The sequence below is a fragment of the Bidens hawaiensis genome, unplaced genomic scaffold (genome assembly GCF_021521415.1).
Source record: "Bidens hawaiensis isolate Kalapana, Puna unplaced genomic scaffold, B.hawaiensis_p1.1 tig00018965_1, whole genome shotgun sequence".
Lineage (NCBI taxonomy): Eukaryota > Viridiplantae > Streptophyta > Magnoliopsida > Asterales > Asteraceae > Bidens > Bidens hawaiensis.
The window spans coordinates 390-20,690 of record NW_027492882.1 but is presented as its reverse complement, the minus strand read 5'-3'; the positions used below and the strand labels follow the sequence as shown (position 1 = coordinate 20,690).

The 20,301-nt window shown below is 37.7% G+C and overlaps 1 protein-coding gene and 1 long non-coding RNA gene across 2 annotated transcripts; one reads left to right on the top strand and one right to left on the bottom strand.

The window, feature by feature from the left end:
- The first annotated feature begins 193 nt into the window (after positions 1-193).
- LOC143557442 (uncharacterized) lies at positions 194-7,835 on the top strand. The gene is made up of 6 exons (XM_077046516.1): positions 194-344; positions 690-1,754; positions 1,819-2,298; positions 2,797-3,053; positions 3,603-3,885; positions 7,648-7,835. The coding sequence occupies exons 1-6, from the start codon at positions 194-196 to the stop codon at positions 7,833-7,835; spliced, it is 2,424 nt and encodes an 807-aa protein (XP_076902631.1).
- A 7,911-nt stretch (positions 7,836-15,746) lies between these two features.
- Positions 15,747-16,255, bottom strand: LOC143557448 (uncharacterized). The gene is made up of 3 exons (XR_013139578.1): positions 16,242-16,255; positions 15,976-16,192; positions 15,747-15,883 (listed from the first exon to the last, which is right to left on the bottom strand). It is a non-coding gene; the product is annotated as an uncharacterized LOC143557448 (long non-coding RNA).
- Between the last annotated feature and the right edge of the window lie 4,046 nt (positions 16,256-20,301).

The following is a 20,301-nucleotide window of genomic DNA, read 5'->3' as shown; positions in this document are numbered from 1 at the left end:
CATCCGTGATCAGATCCACTCCTTTCACATGGAGCCGGATGAGCCATACTACCAAGCTTGGGAGCGTTTTCAGAATCTGCTTTCCCTTTGTTCACAACATGGGCTCACACCTTGGGCCCTTGTTGAGAAGTTTTACAATGGGCTTACTTATGAAGCTCAAGAGAGGTTTGACACAGCTGCTGGGGGTAATTTAATGGACAAGAAGAATGTGACCGAGTGTAACGAGATGTTTGAAAGTTTCGCGCAATCTGAGTACGTGAAGAAGCCACGAGGCGGGAATTCCAATCCCATCACCAGTACATACCTATCTGCTCGAGGTGTACATCAGGTTCATCTGGATACTGGTATGGCTGCTGCTATTGAGAATCTTACCTGAGAGATAAAGAAATTACAGGATAAGGTGGATAAGTGTGAGATGTGTAGGGGTGGTCATTGTACGTTGGAGTGTTCGTTGATGAAAAATCAAGATGTTGATTTTGTGGCCGGTTAGAACAGGTTCCCTAATGCTTACAACAACAATCAGAATTGGAACAACTAAAAGAATCAGAATCAAAATCAGAATCATGGTCAAAGTAACTCGAATTGGCGTTCGGCCGGTGGGCCACCTGGTTTCCAAGCTTCCTATAACCAAAATCAGGGGCAGTATATCAATGAAGGTTCTAATGGTTAAAGTTCGAATAATGTGCCAGATCTGAGTAAGAAGTTGGACGAGATGATTCAGCAAATCGTTACTAGAGATCAAGTTACTCAAAAGACTCTTGCCGATCATGACCTGCTTATTAAGAATCAACAATCGGCTCCACTTGACATGCAAAGGTCCATTAGCGATATTGTTCGACGATTGGATGAGAGGCCCCTGGGACAGTTTTCAGGTTCTACTCAGGAGAATCCGGTCGCTCAACTAAAAGCAATTACTATTCGTAGCGGCAGGATTTTGGGTCCCGAGGTAAGAAGGAATGAGGTTGAATTTGAAGATGAGGAGGTGATGGATGAAGAGATCGAGATGGAAGTACCGCGAAAAGTGCAGAACACTGCACTAGTTGCACTGCTAGTAGAGAAGAAGCCGGTTGAAATCCGGCCATCACCTGTGATTGATCACTCTTGTGTCCCATATCCCGCTCGTTTAAAACATCAGAAATACACACGGGAGTATGGGCACTTTCTTGATATGTTCCGACAGTTGAAGATTAATCTCCCGTTCATTGAAGCCCTCCAGGCTCCAACACATGCCGAAGTACGTAAAGTTTTTGAAAGACCTGTGAAGAGGAAAGATAGGTTGGGGGAGGTGTCATCGATTCCCCTTATTGGAGATTGTTCGGCGGTAGTGTTGAACCGCGTACCCGAGAAGTTGTCGGACCTAGGTGTGTTTATGATTCCATGTTTGTTTGGTAGCGATGCGATGAGCCATGCATTGGCGGATTTGGGTGCGAGTATAAATTTGATGTCGTATTCTTTGTACGAGAAGTTGGAGTTGGGCGAGCTTACAACGACTCGCATGTCTTTATCATTGGCCGATCGTTCGGTTAAGTATCCGCCAGGTATTATCAAGAATTTGCTAGTAAAGGTTGACAAGTTTGTGTTCCCGGTGGATTTTGTGGTACTTGACATGGAGGCCGACGAGAAGGTCCCCATTATTCTTGGTCATCCGTTCTTACGAACCGCGAAGGCGCTTATCGATGTGTACGATGGGAAGATCACGCTTCGGGTTGGTGATGAGAATGTTACTTATGATGTCACGAGGTCGATGCCACTCGGTTTATTTTATTAACTCGTTTATTGCAGGTATTGATAGCTGTTTCGATTATATTTGTGGTGCAGATCTCGTGGGAAGTAATGGTTTGGTTGATTGTGATGATTTGGGTGAGGATGAGTCGTGTGAGAACGATTCGGTTTATGATCAGTTGGTTGAGATTTCGGGTTTGCCCGAGATGATAGAGGTGAATGAGATTAGTTGTGAGAGTGAGGCGGGTTCCGTGGAGAAACCCGCTTCGTTGGAGTTGAAGGTACTCCCGTCACACTTGGAGTATGCGTATCTTGATGAGGGCTCGAACTTGCCCGTTATTGTGTCATCCAAGTTGACGAAGGAAGAAAAGTCGAGGTTGATAGGCGTTTTGAAGTCGCACCGAATTCTAATGGAGGATGAGTACAAACCGGTGGTGCAACCACAAAGGTGTCTTAATCCGAATATGCAAGAAGTTGTGAAGAAGGAGGTATTGAAGTTGATGGATGCCGGGATGATTTACCCGATTTCCGATTCTCCATGGGTGAGCCCGGCCCAAGTTGTTCCGAAAAAGGGAGGCATGACTATTGTGATGAATGAGAAGAATGAGCTCATCCCTTCGCGTACGGTTACCGGCTGGCGTGTGTGTATTGATTATCGGAGATTGAATGATGCCACCCAGAAGGACCACTTCCTGTTGCCGTTTATTGATCAGATGTTGGAGCGTTTGGCAGGTCAGCAGTTTTATTGTTTTCTTGATGGTTTTTCGGGTTCTTTTCAAATTCCCATTGCACCAGAAGACCAAGATAAGACGACTTTTACATGTCCCTATGGCACGTTTGCGTACCAACGCATGCCGTTTGGACTATGTAACGCTCCAGCTACCTTTCAGCGTTGTATGGTGGCCATCTTTCAGGATATGATTGAGACGTCCATGGAGATGTTTGTGGACGATTTTTTGGTTTACGGTAATTCTTTCAATCATTGTTTGGCTAATCTTGAGAAGATGTTGAAGAGGTGTATTGAGACAAAGTTGATGTTGAATTGGGAAAAATGCCATTTTATGGTGATGGAAGGGATTGTGTCGGGACATAAGGTCTTGAGAGATGGTATTGAGGTGGATCATGCGAAGATTGATACTATAAGTAGACTTCCTCCACCGAAGAATGTGAAAGCGATTAGGAGTTTCTTGGGCCATGCGGGGTTTTATCGGCGATTTATCAAATATTTTTCCAAAATTACTCGCCCAATGACCCGACTCCTCGAGAAAGATGTGCCGTTTGTATTTGATGATGAGTGTTTGAAGGCGTTCACATATTTGAAAGAGAAGCTCGTAAGTGCTCCCATTCTTTGTTCTCCCGATTGAAGCTTGCCGTTTGAGCTCATGTGTGATGCTAGTGATTATGCGGTTGGAGCGGTTTTGGGGTAAAGGCGAGATAAACATTTTCACCCCATCTATTATGCTAGCAAGACGTTGAATGATGCCCAAGAGAACTACACCACCACCGAGAAGGAACTTTTAGCCGTTGTTTTCGCATTTGACAAGTTCCGCTCATATCTCGTGCTTTCGAAGACCACCGTTTTCACTAATCATGCAGCTTTGCGTTTTCTCTTTCAAAAGAAAAATGCGAAGCCTCGTCTTATACGGTGGATTCTTTTATTTTCCGAGTTTAACATCGAGATTAAAGATAAGAAGGGTGCAGAAAACGTAGCGGCCGATCATCTATCCAGCCTAGAAGATCCGAGGAGAGAAGAATTGCATGAGGAAGAGATCAGTGATACATTCCCTCAAGAGTAGATCGATTTTGTTGCGAATGAGAAGCAAGGTATGCCATGGTTCACTGATTTTGCTAATTATTTGGCTAATGGTTTTGTTTTGGAGGATATGACTACACAACAAAAGAGGAAGTTCTTCCGGGATGTTAATCAGTATGTGTGGGATGACCCGTTCTTGTTCAAGATTGGTGGTGATCGGATTTTGAGGAGATGTGTGACGAAAGAGGAAGGTTGGGATATTATAAAGAACGTTCATGAAGGGTTGACTGGAGGTCATCATGGTGCACATGCTACCGCGCAGAAGGTGTTTGATAGTGGTTTCTATTGGCCGACGGTTGTTAAAGATGCCGAGGAGTTTGTGAAGCTTTATGATGCGTGCCAAAGAACAGGTAATATTTCATCCAAGAATGAGATGCCTCAGAACCCCATACAAATTCTTGAAATCTTTGATGTTTGAGGAATCAACTTCATGGGACCGTTTTCCACGTCGAATGGGAATAAGTATATTTTGGTGGCTATTGATTATGTATCGAAGTGGGTGGAAGCCCAAGCATTGGCCACGAACGATGCACGAGTTGTTGTGAGGTTTCTTAAGAAGTTGTTTACTCGCTTTGGTACTCCAAGAGCTATTATTAGTGATGGGGACACCCATTTTTGTAATACCGTCATGGAGAAAGCGTTAGCTCGTTATGGGGTTACTCATCGTACTTCTACTGCCTATCACCCTCAAACGAATGGTTAAGTTGAGAACGCTAATCGAGGGGTGAAGAGGATTTTGGAAAAGACGGTTGGGGCAAGTCGGAAGGATTGGTCAGAAAAGTTATGTAACGCCCGCAAATTTCGTTAATCGGCTCGATTGTTTATAAATGTTTGTTTAAAAGTCGGGGTTTCATATTTTTAAATTAGGAGCCTTGTAATACGTTTCAAAAGTCCATTTATCCATCCTTTTGCTCAAAACATCACCTCTTATTCCTTGAAGGCTAGTTTAGTATGTAACACCCGCTAATTTTCGTCTAACGGCATGCACGTTGTAGAGTTTGTATATTTATCGGGATTGATCCGGCATTCTTCGGGGACCTCCTTGTCATTCCCGTAAGTCAAAGTATCTAGCCTCCTTCCTTGTCCCTCTAGTCCGATCGGCAGCAGCTACAACCCTCTCTCCTTGATTTTTGGGCATATTCTGGCCATCCTCCAGCCTCCGATGACTAATTAAAGGTTGAACATGTTAGGGTTGAGTTTTGATGATAACAGTTTCTGGCAGATTCGTACTCGTTTATTGTTCAGTCTGTAACTCGATGTAAATTTATTGTTTTTAATCGATTCTTGTTTCCATGATGTTCTACTTTGAGTCTAGTTTCCATAAAGGTATAATTTGTAATTTTTTGACGAGATTTGAATGGTTTTTATGATTTTATAAAATTGTGTGTCAAAGCTGATGCTTGGTGATGGATTCTGGTCTGTCTTCCCGACATCATAAGTCCTTTTTGAAAAGTCCAAATTCTTTGATTCCACTTCTGAAAGTTCAAATTTTGAGTTAAGATTACAACTCAATTGGAATCGTTTAATTTGGTTTGGTAATGATTTTTAAACAAATAAAACACTTTTTCTGCGCACTTCAATTGCTGAACGTACATTTCTGTGTTGGAGGAATTTTTATGATTTTTGTGTCCACTAGAAAAATATAATAAAACTATCTTTATAAACATAAGACATTTATTAAACTCTGGTAAATATTTCATAATTTAATTCTATGGTCTTCCTATGTAATAAAATACATCTTCGCATGCTAAAATCTGCCTGATATACTCGTTATTGATCGATAAGTTCGTTTTAGGCTTAACCGGTGGCTGTCCGTTCAAGCATCTTTTGGAGTTGTTTTGATTGAGGTTCTTGCTTCATAATCTACCTAGGTATTTCTTGTACATCATACTTTAGTATTAGGAGCTTTGGCATTCGTTAGAGTGGTCTATTGTTGATAATGTGAAAACTAGGTTTCGGTTGTCTCGTTTGTTAATTGTTGCGTTTAGCACGTAGTTTAAGGGAATTAACAACCAATTTGGATGTGGTAGCCTTGGTATGATTGGTTGGCTGTGAAAAACTATTTTTTTAAGTATTGGGGTTGAATTGGTTGTCGGTTGCTCAAACGGGTCGGTACAACGCAAAATCGTGTTTATTGGGTAGTTGGTGCATTGCGCATGCGAACTACCGACCCATTCAACTCGTGTAGTGTCGTGTGGACTTGTTGGCTGTAATTATACTTAATTTGGTCCATGCGGGGCCGATTTGATTGCTAAGTGCATAAACAACTCATAAACGCGCATATTCGTTTCAACAAGTAACTTCAGGGGGTAATTTGGGAATCTTTTGTCACCGGGATTATCCAAGGGTTGTTTTGGTAAATACAAGGCCCCGGGGGCTGTTGTAATCAAACTTGGTAGGGCCAAGGCTTTAGGTAAATCAAACCATGCTAGAACACCTCGTAGGATAAACGAGTCGGTACGGTTTAGTTAGTAATTTATGTGTGCAGTCAGACAAGCTTGTGATTTGTGGATTGGCTTAGAGGTTCTTTGACTCGTTGGTATTTGTATGACTCGTGAAAAGGTGAGTTCATGATGCCCCCTTTAACCCTTTTTGCGTTTTGGGCTGGCATACACACCCTATTACAATTTTACCCGATTTTACTCGTTTAAACTATTTGGATGGTATTACATAGCCTTATTTGTACTTGTGGATTTATGAAACCATGTTTGAATAATATTCAATGCCTTAGGATATTTTAAACTCGTTGTGGTCGTATATTCCTTAAGGTTATACATATTACTTGTGGTCTAGGCTCGAGGTTGCTATTAGGCCTAGTATTAATTCCTCGATTATCCATTATTTATGGATTGAATGTGATGATATTGTTTGGTTGAATATTTGAATTAGATGTTCGTAAGTGTGTATGTGTTGGTAAACTATGACCGGGTCAAATATATTACTTGGGGAAAACCCAGAGTGAGGAGGCTCGTGTTGCATTTTTATATCCCGACGGATCAAATATATTACTTGGGGAAGAAACGGGGGGAGGAGGCCCGCCGTTTTGCTAAATCGTGGTCAGGTCAAATATATTACTCGGGGAAGACCTGGGGTGAGGAGGTCCGCGTCACGTGTTTAGGTTTGTTAAACCGTGACCGAGTCAAATATATTACTTGGGGAAGACCTAGGGTTAGGAGGCTCGTGTTGCGTGATTTTTGTTTTATTAAATTGTGACCGAGTCAAATATATTACTTGGGGACGACCCTGGGTGAGGAGGCTCATGTTGCATGATTTTGTTGGTTTTTGTTAAACCGAGGGCGGGTCAAATATATTACTCGGGGAAGACCTGGGGTGAGGAGGCCCGTGTTGCTTGTTTGACCAAGAGAAAAGTATTTATCTAATTACTTATGATTTTCTCCAAATATTTTTATATTTATTAAATAAATCTGATTTATGGATGTTACTTATAAAACATTAACTCACTCAGCTCAAGCTGACTTTGTGTGTATGTTTGATTGATTTTCAGGTTAAGGCTAGGGATTATCGCTTGGACGTGCTAGAGATTACTCGGACGGTTGAAGGCATTTTTGGTCGAGGAATTCAAATAAAACAAACAATTTATTTATTTATTTTTACATTTGATTTTGGGCATGGGAATTTTAATACTTATTATTACGTTGTTTAATTACTCTAAAATGGTTTTAAATAAGATGAACTGGTTTGGTTTAATTTTTTTTTGAATTTTAGATATGATTACCAACTGTAGGATTCCCGGGATTCGGGGCCTTACAAGTTAGATGATGCGTTGTGGGCATTCCGGACCGTGTACAAGACTCCGTTGGGTACTACACCGTTTATGCTTGTTTATGGTAAGCCTTGTCATCTTCCGGTGGAGTTAGAGCATCATGCTTATTGGGCATTGAAGACGGTGAATGTTGATCATGCCGCGGCTGCGAGAAAAAGGTACTTTCAGATTCATGAGTTGGAGGAGCTTCAGGATGCAACATATTCTTGATCGTTGAACATCAAAGAAAAGACGAAAGCTCTACACGATCGACGATTGAAAGGCGGAAAAGAGTTCAAGAAAGGTGATAAGGCATTATTATTTAACTCTTGTTTGAAGTTGTTTGCAGGAAAGTTGAGATCGAAGTGGACGGGACCGTACTTGGTGATAGAAGTTCTCCCGTATGGAGTGGTGGAGTTGGAGAATCCGGATAATGGAACGTCTTGGAAGGTGAACGGTCATCGCTTAAAGCACTATCTTGGAGGACCGGAAGAATCAATCGAGATGGAGGAAACTCCGCTCGACCCGTCGCACTGAATTGTCACATGAGGTTCTTGAGTGAAAACTCAAGTGTAGAGTTTGTACATTCTTTCCTATTTTTATTTCTATTTTATTCTTTTTCCTTGAGTCACTAACATAGTTTTTTTGTAGTTTTTATTTGGTTTTTAAGTTTTGAAGGAAGATAGTGTGAGATAGGAGATCCCCTTGAAAGTTTAGTGAAAAATTCAAGTGTGGGGATGGAGTAGCAGGAGCCGTATACTTTTATAATCATTTATTTGCTGCTTTTATTCATGTTTATTGATTGGGTTGGTTGGTCTGGTTCCATGCTTTGAATGATTAACATCTATCGAAGTTGATAAGATGAATTTTTAGATATTGTTTGTATTGTTTCCGCTTTCGTTCATGTACGACAGAAAGGAGATACCGGTTGTGGAGCATGTTCGAAATTGGCCGGGGATTCTTGGCGATTGTGTTATTAGCTTTGATTAGACTTACTTGCTATATACGTGCTATTTGTATTTTGTATTGTTTTTTAGTCGTAGAAGTTAGGTTAATGTAGTTTAGGTTTTTTTTAGGAGTATTTTAGTAGGAGTCTACATAAGTGTTATTTTATTTTGAGTCATAGGAATCTAATTGTCCATGTCTTTTATTTCTTTTGAGTCTCGTGAATATGTGTGAGATTTGTGGTGGACCCCATTTTACGCTTATATGTCCTCAATATGTGGACTGTTTGTCACATTATTATGCTAACACTCCTGTGCAGCTGCAACAAAATTTTTTGCAGGGACATCCTTCGTATTATTATGATGATTTACATCAGCAACCGCTACATATTCAGGGTCAATTCGATGGTCAATATTCTAATCACAACCCTGTTGAGAGCAGTATGAAGAATTTGGAGAACATGTTAGCTCAATATTTGGCCTCAGATTCCCAACAGAAGTTAGTTGAGCAGGACATCATCTTGAAGAATCAGCAGAGCGTTATTAAAGATCTTCAACGTACAATAGAAATTATTACTAGGAGATTGGACGAAGAAAAGGAAGAAGAAAAGAGTTGAAGTTATTGGAATATGTGAACGAGTCAGATGAAGAGATCATGCAAGTAACGGAGACGAAAATGGACGATGAAGTCCCACCTCCGATTCCACAGGTTAGTATTGCTAATTACTAGAGTGACTCTGATGATTAAATAAATGAAGAATGGGCTGCTTATTAGAGGTCTTTAGTGAAGAAAAAAGAGATAGAGGAGGAAGTGGATTTGAGAGATTCACTTGAGTTGATGTTTGGTGTTGAGGAAGAGGTTGAGAATACGTTGTGTGAGGAGGATGAGTTTTTGGATTTGGAGTTAGAAGGGTTGCCTAAGTATGATGAGATTGGTGAGTTCGATTCGAAGGGTGACTTGGCATTTTTTGAATCCCTATTAGATGATATGGAAATGGTGGTAGTGGAAGAGCATCACAGCTAGCCTGTGATACTTATAATAAAGGTTGCTTATAAATCAAAACCACGGAAGAAGGCAAAGAGAAGAGCATCTACGAACCAAAATAATTTGCAAGTCAGAAGATGGTCTACAGGAAAGAAGAAGCCATTGAAGTTCAAGAATGACCAGTCTTCTCGATACATGTCATGCATCCGGTTCTTGCCAGGTAAGTTTAAATTTTGGTGGTCTGACCCGTTAAAGATTTTTAAATCATTTTTCAATTCCACCGAGAATATTTTAGTGTTTAACAAGTACTGGGTGGAACTGAACGGGTTGGATAGGGTCTAGATCAAAGAACAACCTCCTGATTAAGTTTAAGTGTGAGGAGGTTCGGCGGAGTTTGTGTAATTGTCGAGTCACTAATGTAGTCTTTTGTAGTTTTTCTTTGTTTTTGTGTTTTTAAGTTTTTGTAGGATTTGAGCTAGAAGAGCATCCCCATGAAGTATATTGCAAAATTCAAGTGTGGGGATGAAGCAGCAAGGAGCCGTATACGTTTTATTTATCTATTTGCTGCTATTATTCATATTATATATTGTTTAGGGTTGGATGGTTTGGTAATATACTTTGAATGTTTAACATATATCAAGTTGATAAGATATATTTAGATATTGTTTGTTTTTGCCGTTTTTGTTCGTGAGTAAGAGGAAGGAGATATCATTTGCTGAGTACGTCAGAGTTTGAGGCCAGTCATGGAGGAAGACTTTAGCATCAATTTCCATGCGCATATTATCAGCTAAGTCTTTTCCATTATCTATCTTGCTTGTTTATTTTTATTTTTTGTTTTTGGTTTTTAGGTTTTCGGTTTTTTTTATTCCGATTTTATTTTTATTTTTCGTCCTTATCCTTGCATTGAGGACAATGCTAAATTTAAGTGTGGGGATAAGATACTTGTGTTATAGTTAAAAAAATAAAAAAAATTTGAAAAATTGAAAAAAAGTTTTGAAAAAAGTCCTTTGAATATGGTTTTTTGCATTTAAATGGAAGATGATGATACTTATCGGGAATCGGTTTTTCAAACTACTAATAATATGATATAATTAATAAACACGCACTTAACTTGGGATGTACCAGTAGGCTCAGCCTTGAGAATGAAAGGGCAGTTTGATAGTTGGTTTTAAACGATACAATATGATTTTTAGTGGGAAACATGTTAAGTCTGCATAAAATACGAGATGAAAGGTCGGGCCATACTCAAGCTTCATTTTTAGTTTGATTGGAGAAAATTATGAATTTTAAAGAAATCTGAATACGTTATCATACGATGCTTGGGTAGGTTTAACGTTAGAGCATGCCGTGTAGCCGGTGATATAAACTTAAAACTTGCACTTCTAGTTTTAGTGGTTAACACTTCATAGGCGTATGGTTTTATAGCCTTAAATCCTGTATTGATGGGATGCTCCGGGGTTCGGAGACCATGGGTTTGTATGCAGTTATTCATCTGGGTATTCATATTTCCTAAGTGGATTTATGGATATTTCAAAACGCCTAAAAAGAGCAAACCCGCAGTTTATCTGCCGAATTATAAGTCATTAAACATGATCACAAAATGCTTTAAAAGTACAAATTCACTAGTGACTTAATCATACACGCTGTTAGTCATATGAGGTCCCCGTGCTCGCGTCTTATTATCATTAAGTAACGGACCACACGGGACACGCCATATGTAAGCCCTACAGATGAATTCGTGCATACTCACCTATGAGATGGACTTTTGGGGTGTTGCTTGATAACGGGGGTATGTCATGTAGCGGGGAACACTAGCTAGTTAGTTGAATAATTGAGCCTTAATCGTATCTAATGGCTAATTGGTAGACTTTGATGCTTAAACTTAGGTGGATAAACAATATCCTTGATCGTCTTAGCTATTCATGAAAAATGTGAAAGAATGTTTTAATATGCTATTTATGAGGTTTAAGTCAAGTTGGGGTGGTTTGATCCGGTAAAATCTAAAATAAAACGGGTCTTGACTGTGGGTTCCATTAGATTATATAAACATAATAATAATAATAGTTGGATCTTACTTGTCCCGGTAAAGACAAAGTCGTGGTTTAAGTGGACAACAATATCGGTGATCGCAGTTTTTGCGTTGTTCTTAAATTTTAAGATAACGTATATGTTTTTAAGACTGTAATTCTCCGATTCCGATCCCATTGCAATTAGACTTTTTCAGGGACGAAAAAGAGATAAGTGTGGGGATATTTGATATAAGGCGAAATATATATAAATCCCATTTAATATAATATTTTATTAGTTTTCGTTCGGTTTTTATTAGAATTTGTATATTACTAATTCATTTGAATATTTTAGGTTCTGGGTTACAATAATGTTGAAGAGAGGGCGAAAAACAAGCAAAAATAAGCAAAATGGGAGAAGGCCCGTCGCGCGTCACTTTGGGCTTAGTTTTCTAGAATCTTCTTCAAAAATTAAGTCTATAGGCTAAGATTTCTAGAATCTTCTACAAGTATTAAATTTATGGGCTCAGATTTCCAGAATCTTCTACTAATTTTAAGTTTATGGGTCTTGAAAGTCTATATAAACACCCATAAACTTAACTCTAATCATAACCTGAAAAACCTGAAAGCCAAGCCAAATTTGGAGTTTCCCGGAGCTTAGGATTGCATATTTTGGCGGGTTTGACGGCAAGGAATCAGCCGGTGACGTGCTTATTATTCAAGGACGAAGACCACGAGTTTTATCATCTTTAATCTTCCGTTCTTATTTATTTTCGCCATTATTTCCTTTATTATCGTTTTGTTTGATTTTATTATGCTAGGCTAAACATTATAGACTGCCTAGGCTTACGATGAACCTCTGTTAATGTTTGATTTTGATTTGGGTTTTATTTATCGTTATGGTTTTATGAACTAGTAAAAGGTTTAATTATATCGAGTTGATGCGTATGTGTGCTTGAGGTTGTTTAATTAGGTTTTACTATTTCATAGTTGCTTTGATTATTGTTTGTCATTATGATAGGTTGCTATTAGGTCATCTACTTTGTGTTTTTGACTATTTTATGATGGACTTCGAATAAGATCATAGGAATAATATTATTTAATCAAATAAACCTAAGTGTGTTGCTAACCTAAATAGCTGTAAAGTGCTAGGTTATTGATAGGTTTTTGTTGATCGGGATTGCTAGATTTAGTTCTTCGTAGGGAGTCCGTCTAGGTTTGATCGACTAACTTTGTCTATCGAGTCAATTGAATATATTAGACTGCCTTTGATTTCCGCACTGTAAGGTAGGATTTCGTATAAAGGAACTAGTTTGTAATTAATTAGGTGACCGTAAGGAAACTTGATTTTTAATACTGGTGAGTGTTAAAATTTATTAGAAACCCATAGCTGTCTTCTTGAGAAGGGTCAGGGGTCTTGTTCGGGATTTATCTTAAGCGTCTATTTTACGATCCTAGTTCCATAACTAAATATTTTTCCGATTAATTGATAACTGAAACTTAGGGGATTATAGCCTAGGTGGTCGTTTAACATCATTTGAGTTAATTCTAGGTTTAAGTCATCTTTAAGTATTAGTGATTAATTTAATATTAGTTTAATATTATTTTTTAGTAAAAATCCCCCAATAATAAGAAATAAATAGTCGCGTCTGTAGTTGAGTCTAATTTTAGCTAGTTAACATAATTTAAAGAGTCATGTGGGTTCGACATCCAGACTTACTTAGCTGTACTAGAGTCGATTGGTTCACTTGCTGGTTAGTAGTTTAGTTAAGTTTAAGAGTCTAGAATTTATTACTTAGTGTCTAGATTAGCGTGTTTTTATATAACTACTTTTAGCACATCAATAAGGTCATAGGAATAATATTATCAAATAAACCTAAGTGTGTTGCTAACCTAAAATCTGTAAAGTGCTAGGTTATTGATAAGACTTCACTATTTAATCTTGTTAGATTTAGTTCTTCGTAAGGAGTCCGTATAGGGTTGATTATTTATTATTGTTTATCAAATCAATTAAATATAGTAAATTGCCTTTGATTTCCGCGCTGTAAGGTCGGATTTCGTATAAAGGAACGAAATTATAATTAATTAGGTGACCGTAAGGGAACTTGATTTTCAATACTGGTATACGTTAAAACTTGTTAGAAATCCGTAGGTGTCTCTTGAGAAGGGTCAGGGGTCATGTTCGGGTTTTCTTTTAAGTGTCTATTTTACGATCCCAGTTCATAACTATATATTTTCCCGGGTTAATTCATTACTGAAATTTAGGGGATTCTAGCCTAGGTAGTTTTCTTATCACCATCTTATTTTAAATAACAAACGTTTGCTTTCGTTAAATTTACTTGTTTTCTTAGTTTTTAATATTAATCTTAAATTAGTATTTTATTTAAAAACCCCAAAATAAATATAAATTAATAAGTCGTGTTTGTAGTCGAGTCTAATTAGCTAATAAACGTAATTTAGAGAGTCTCGTGGGTTCGATATCCAGACTTACTTAGCTTTACTAGAGTCGATCGGTTCACTTGCCGGTTAGTAGTTTAGTCGAGTTTTAGAGAGTCTAGAGTATTACTTAGTGTTTATTTTTAGTTAAATTAGTTAATAATTATTAAACTACTTCAAGCACATCAGTATGTCACGCGATGGTTTCTGATAAAGAAAATGGAAGGTTTATGGCGGCTAATTAATGGTGGTTTCCTTACCTCCTCTCCGTCTTTAACCATAGTTATTAAACGACCGTTACAGCATATGTCGGTTTTCACCAACCATCACATGGTTTCAACAAGAGGGTAGGTGAAAATCATTACATAATCTCTATGGATTTGTGTAATCATGACTAATATGGTTTAAAAATGCATTTGTTGATCTGCACTAGGAGCCTGATGTATATGCAAAAGAATTTGAGTTACTGCATATTGTTTAATTAAATTTTCGTTGTCTTTTTTGATTATATTGATCATGCAAATGTATACTTTACAAGGAAGAAGATACATATCGTAACATAAGAATAATAATATAAAAAATAATCAACAAATGGATTTTAACACACAATATATTATAATGCGAGTAGAATGTTCCATTTCCCAGTTTAAAATAACACTCGCTGTAAGGCCCGATGGTAAAAACAAAGAGACAGTGGAGAGACGAAGAAGATGGTGGGTTTGTGTGACAGTCACCAAATTTAATATTCAACTAAATCCTTTTTTTTGTTCAATTAAACCGTATTTCCTAATTTTTTACTCATGCATTGCTCTTTTTTGTTATGGTCTAAAATAACATTTTAGTTCAAGAAATTTTTATAACCTTTGCATATTAAGCATTATAGTTATTACAATTTATATCAAGTAGTAAGAAAAGAGAAAACACTAACTGGTTTCGGTGATTTACCACGTTAACAAGATACCTTTTTTTTTAATTTTATATCATATCGTATCATATAAAAATATATATAAAAATGGTTTATTGGAGTTTAATAATCCTTATTGACTGGTATTGGCCGATAATAATCCCTATTCATTTTATCACCACTGGCGGTCCCAAATTTAAAAAAGTTAGCCCCCAATGGTCCCCCATTAAAAATGACTTAACGGCGTTATACTTTTTTCCGAATTTCAAATTAATGTTTTAGGAATTTTGATCGGAAGGAGGATACGAGTCGATTGATGTAAAACTTCGTTCAAAACAGTGCTCTAAAACGACGAAATAATGCTTCAATTCGGGTTTTTGAACTTACAATTAACAAAAATCAAGTTGTCTGGATAACCGTTTCGAGCTAGGTTTTACATCAATCGACTCGTATCCTCATTCCGATCAAAAGCCCTAAAACATTATTTTGAAATTCGGAAAAAAGTATAACGCCGTTAAGCCATATTTAACTGGGGACCATTGGGGGCCAACTTTTTTAAATTTGGGACCACCAGCGGTGATAAAATGAATAGAGATTATTATCGACCAATACAAGTCAATAGGGATTATTAAAATCCATTAAGCCTATAAAAATCAACAATTCTTATCATTTAAACTTAAACTAATCATTAATTTATTTCTATAACTAATTTTAGGTATTCTTTTTCTTAAAACTTTTAATATGCAATGCTTTAAAAATATGTTTAACCTTTGTTAAATATATTAACCAGGCGACACAGGTTGAAAACCATGGAAAAGGAATGCACACTTACACTTTAGAATTTCCACTCAAATGTTGGTTAATAAAACAATATTTGTAACCACATAAAAATAGCACCGCCGCAACGCGCGGGTAACAATGCTAGTTACAATACAATTAGGAAACATAATCTAATTAGGGAACATAACCAACTATGACCGACTTGTCATTATTGGCCCTCAAGTTCACCGAATCGTGACTTGGAGTCTGAAATTATGTCCAACACTATGATGGGTTATAACAAACCAACTATCCAAGATAGTTGCAAGTGAAAAACGTTAAAATAAGATTTTTCGGACTTTTAATTTGAAGCATATACAAAATAGATATGTATTCAGTTATTCATTGACCTTCATTTGCCGTTCTCTTAAAGAGAGTAATCCAGCCTCGGTACATATAGCCTTTATATCAGCTCCGGAAAACTCATCTTTCGTCATAACAAACTCTTCCAAATTAACATCATCCACCAATGTCATTCTTGATGTGTCTATCTAAATTATAACACAATCATTAAACATGTAACATTCATATTCGCCTATTTACTTATGATAATATTGTTTTTGCAATTTTCATTAAACTGTACCTGGAAAATACGTCACCTTGTTTTAATGTCTAGAAGTGGGAACTTAATTTTCCTATCAATACGACCCGGTCGAAGCAGGTCCGGGTCAAGACTCTCAATCTTGTTTGTGGCCAGTATCACTTTAACATCACCTCTTGAATCAAAATCATCCAACTGGTCCAATAATTCCAACATAGTTCTAAGAATTTCACGTTCACCGCCAGAATACACATCATACCTGCATAATAACCGTTAATTACAAGCTTTCAACCCGAACAACATCATACCTTTTTGTACCAACTACCAACAGCATCAATTTCAGCAATGAACACTATAGGCGGAGACAGATCATCTGCGACTTTAAAGAATTCTCTAACTAACTTAGGCCCGTCTCCAAGGTACTTTTGAATCAATTCATTTCCAACGACAAGCAGGAAAGTTGCTGATGTAGAGTTTCCTGTAACGCCCGTAAATTTTGTTAATCGGTTTGATCGTTTATAAATGTTTGTTTAAAAGTCGGGGTTTCATCTTTCTAATTTAGAGCCTTGTAATACGTTTTAAAAATCCGTTTATCCATCCTTTTTCTCAAAACATCGCCTCTTATAGCTTAAAGTGTTAGATTAGTATGTAGTACCCGACATTTTCGTTTAATGGCATGCACGTTGTAGAGTTTGTATATTTATCGGGTTTGATTCGACAATCTTCGGGGACCTCCTTTTCATTCCCGTAAGTTAAATCATCCAACCTTTCAAGTTATTGCATTTGTACAAGTTGAGGGGCTAGAGCGTTAATTATTATATTATAACATCAAATAAAAGAAAAGAAAGAAAGAAAACCCTAATCTCACCACCATGTACGATCGGCAGGAGCTAGGGGGCTCTCCTCCTCATTTTTTGTGCAACCTCCAGCCATTATCCAACCTCCCGAGTCTAATTCAAGGTCGGTTCCATCATAATACAACTCTTTTTCTTCATTAAACCCTTTGTTGATCATGTTAGGGTTGAGTTTTGATTATAACATTTTCTGACAGATTCGTACTCGTTTATTGTTCGGTCCGTAACTCGATGAAAATTTATTGTTTTTGATTAATTATTGCTTCCATGATGTTCTAATTTGAGTATAGTTTCTAGAAAGGTATGATTTGTAATTTTTGGACGAGATTTAAATGGTTTTTATGATTTTATAAAAACGTGTGTCAAAGCTGATGCGGGGTGACGGATTCTGGTCTGTCTTCCCGACATCATAACTCTTTTTTGACAATTCCAAATTGGTTGGTTCCACTTCTGAAAGTTCATATTTTGAGTTAATATTACAACCCAATTGGAATCGTTTAATTTGGTTTGGTAATGAGTTTTAAACAAATAAAACACTTTGCTGCGCACTGAAATAGCTGCACGTACCTTTCTGTGTTGGAGGAATTTTTATGATTTTTATATACACTAGAAAAATATAATAAAAATATCTTTATAAACCTAAGATATTTATTAAACCCTGGTAAAAGTTTCATAATTTATTTCTATGGTTTTCCTATGTAATAAAATACATCTTTGCATGCTAAAATCTGCACGTTATACTCGTTATTGATCGATACGTTCATTTTAGGCTTAACCGGTGGCTGCCCTTTTGAGCATCTTTCGGGGCTGTTTTCATTTAATTTCTTGCTCCATCATCTTCCTAAGTAAGTCTTGTATATCATACTTTAGTATTATGAGTCTTGGCATTCGTTAGAGTGGTCTATTGTTGATAATGTGAAAAACTAGGATTTCGGTTGTCTAGTTTGCTAATTGTTGTGTCTAGCGCGTTGTTTGAGGGAATTAACAACCAATTCGAATGTTGAAGCCTCGATATGATTGGTTGGCTGTGAAAACTATTTTTTTAAAGTATTTGGGCTGAATTGGTTGTCGGTTACTCAAACGGGTCGGTACAACGCAAATTCGTGTTTATTGGTAGTTTGCGCGTTGTGCTTGCGAAATACCGACCCATCCAACTGAAAGCACTTGGTTGAGCATTGAAAGGATCTAGAACTTATTATTACGATGATACATGATGTTTAGGTATACGATTAAGGTCGATATACGTTATGATTGATATGAATGATGTGAGAGAATGAATTGGCAGAGTAACGAGAGAGAATTGATAAACAAACTTGAAAACTTACTTTAATGAATAAGTTACAGCATATAAATAGGGGATGACCACATTCGTTAACTTAACAGTTAAGAATGTGTCATTCGTTACATTAAGCCATACGAATGAACTATTCATTCGTTAATACATTTATCATATAACGAATAGCCCTCATTCGTTATCTCATTCGTTAATCTGGGTTAACGAATGAGCTTACAGAATAGATGAATGTGTTACATTCGTTACGGGGTAACAAATGTAACATAAAATTAGAGCGAATGGCCCATTTAGCCATATTTACATTAAGACCCCTATACTTTAGACTAATTACATTAATGCCCTGATAAAGACGCACAAAACGTGTATCAACAAACTCCCCTCGTCATACTTTAGCGTTGAAACACCTTTGTCTTCCAATCAACGCAGCTATGAATCTTGTATGCGTAGCAGACACGAACAACCCTCTAAAACTGCATTGCAAGATCATAATCCTTTACATTAGCAAATCTGATCTGACTTGTGAATAACGCGTCGTTGTCAGACTCAGATAGATTGACCAGCCACATCGGATCAAATACACGTAACGTCTTCGTGCGTGAACCCTGGCCAAACACAATAACCGCTTCACCTGTACGATTATCTTAATACCAATAATTAATGAAGTGAAGAGACTCTGAGGGAATATCTTCATCGGAACCCTCTTCATCGTCTTCGGCGGCTTCACTATTAAGATTAACTTCCTCCATCCCGTGCGTGCATCTATCTCGTCAATATATTTGTGTGTCGGCACCTGCGGCTGGAAGAATTTGAAACCAAAGCGGGTTTCATGCAATAACTGTCTGTAGAACCAGCTAGCCCATTTATCGTCTCCACGATTAACAAACGGACGATTAGCTAAGGTTCGTACATCCCATCGAGGCATAGATAAAATACTGTGTGGGCGTCTGAAATAATAAATACCATGCTCCCACTTCACGATATATACCTTAAGATCTGAATCGTACTGCCAGGCCACCATATCACCTTTAACGTCTTTAGCAGGCTTGTACTTCTTCATCTGGTATGCAGATTCCCGAGCTTTCTCAACTTTCACATCTTCTCGGTCATGATATCTGAAAGTCTCGATCATCTTATTCATCTTCTCAATATTATGCTCAAACATACCATCAAAAGCACGTTTCCTCTTCTTCTCTGTAGTGGACACATGTCTCGATTCTGTAGCTTTAAACTTATCTGTTTCTTCCTGTAATCGATGCTCTGCTGCATTGAAATGCTCAGTTGTAAAGAACGGAATACCCGAGTCATTGATATTATTTGTGTAAAACTCTGGATATTCTTCAGCAGTAACATCTTCCACTTTCACTTCTTCAAAATCAGGTACATTCCCGTGAGGAATACCTGTATCAGTACTATCTTCCATCTTCACATCCACATTCTTACCCAATTCCTCAATCTCATCATCATTTAGATCCAGAAGTAAGGGAATTTGTTCTTTTGTTAAAGAATAATCAACAAATTCACCTTCTTTGATCTCATCAGCATTCACCATACTGTAAACAATCCCATCCATTCCTACAAACAGAAGCATGTTATCCAGAATAACATCTATTGGCTAGACTCTCGTGTAATCTTTATATGGAACAATCTGTAGATTACTAGCTTCAGATCCACCACCAACACTCGCATCAGTCTTATTACCCGCCGACGGTGTGGAACTTCCACCCGGTTGCTGATCTACCCCACCCCCTGCACCATCCTGATCGTCTTCATTATTCTTCAACTTCCTTAATTTATCTTCTTTGCATGTTAGTTGAAGAATAATTTCCTCTTGTTTGTCTAACCTCTACCCCTGAGCAGCAACTAGGGCTCGTAGTTCCTTATTATCACGCTGAGCTGTTAGAAGATGCCTCAGCAAATTTCGTTGTGCCAGCTCATTTGCAGCTTGATCTGCTTGCATTTGAGTGTGTTTTAAATGCAGCAGATTCATCATGTGAAACCATTGAGCATGAGGAGCCATGTGATAGAAATTAGGATGCACTGGTTGCATAGGACCCTGAGGACGACTGAATGTCATAAAAGAGTGCTCAGGCCTCGGCAACGGTGTAGGAGTAACAGGAGTAACAGATGTCGTTGGCTGTGGTGTAGGCATCTGAGCCAATACAGTATGTAATATGTCTCCAAAATGAGGATCAGGCCTCACAGTAGTAGCCAAAGTCAAAG

Coding starts and splice junctions, on each gene's coding strand:
- LOC143557442 (XM_077046516.1), top strand. CDS start 194: ATGGACAAGAAGAATGTGACCGAGTGTAACGAGATGTTTGAAAGTTTC. Junction 345..689: donor TCAGGTTCATCTGGATACTG/GTATGGCTGCTG, acceptor ATAATGTGCCAG/ATCTGAGTAAGAAGTTGGAC. Junction 2,299..2,796: donor AGTTGTTCCGAAAAAGGGAG/GCATGACTATTG, acceptor TGGTGATGGAAG/GGATTGTGTCGGGACATAAG.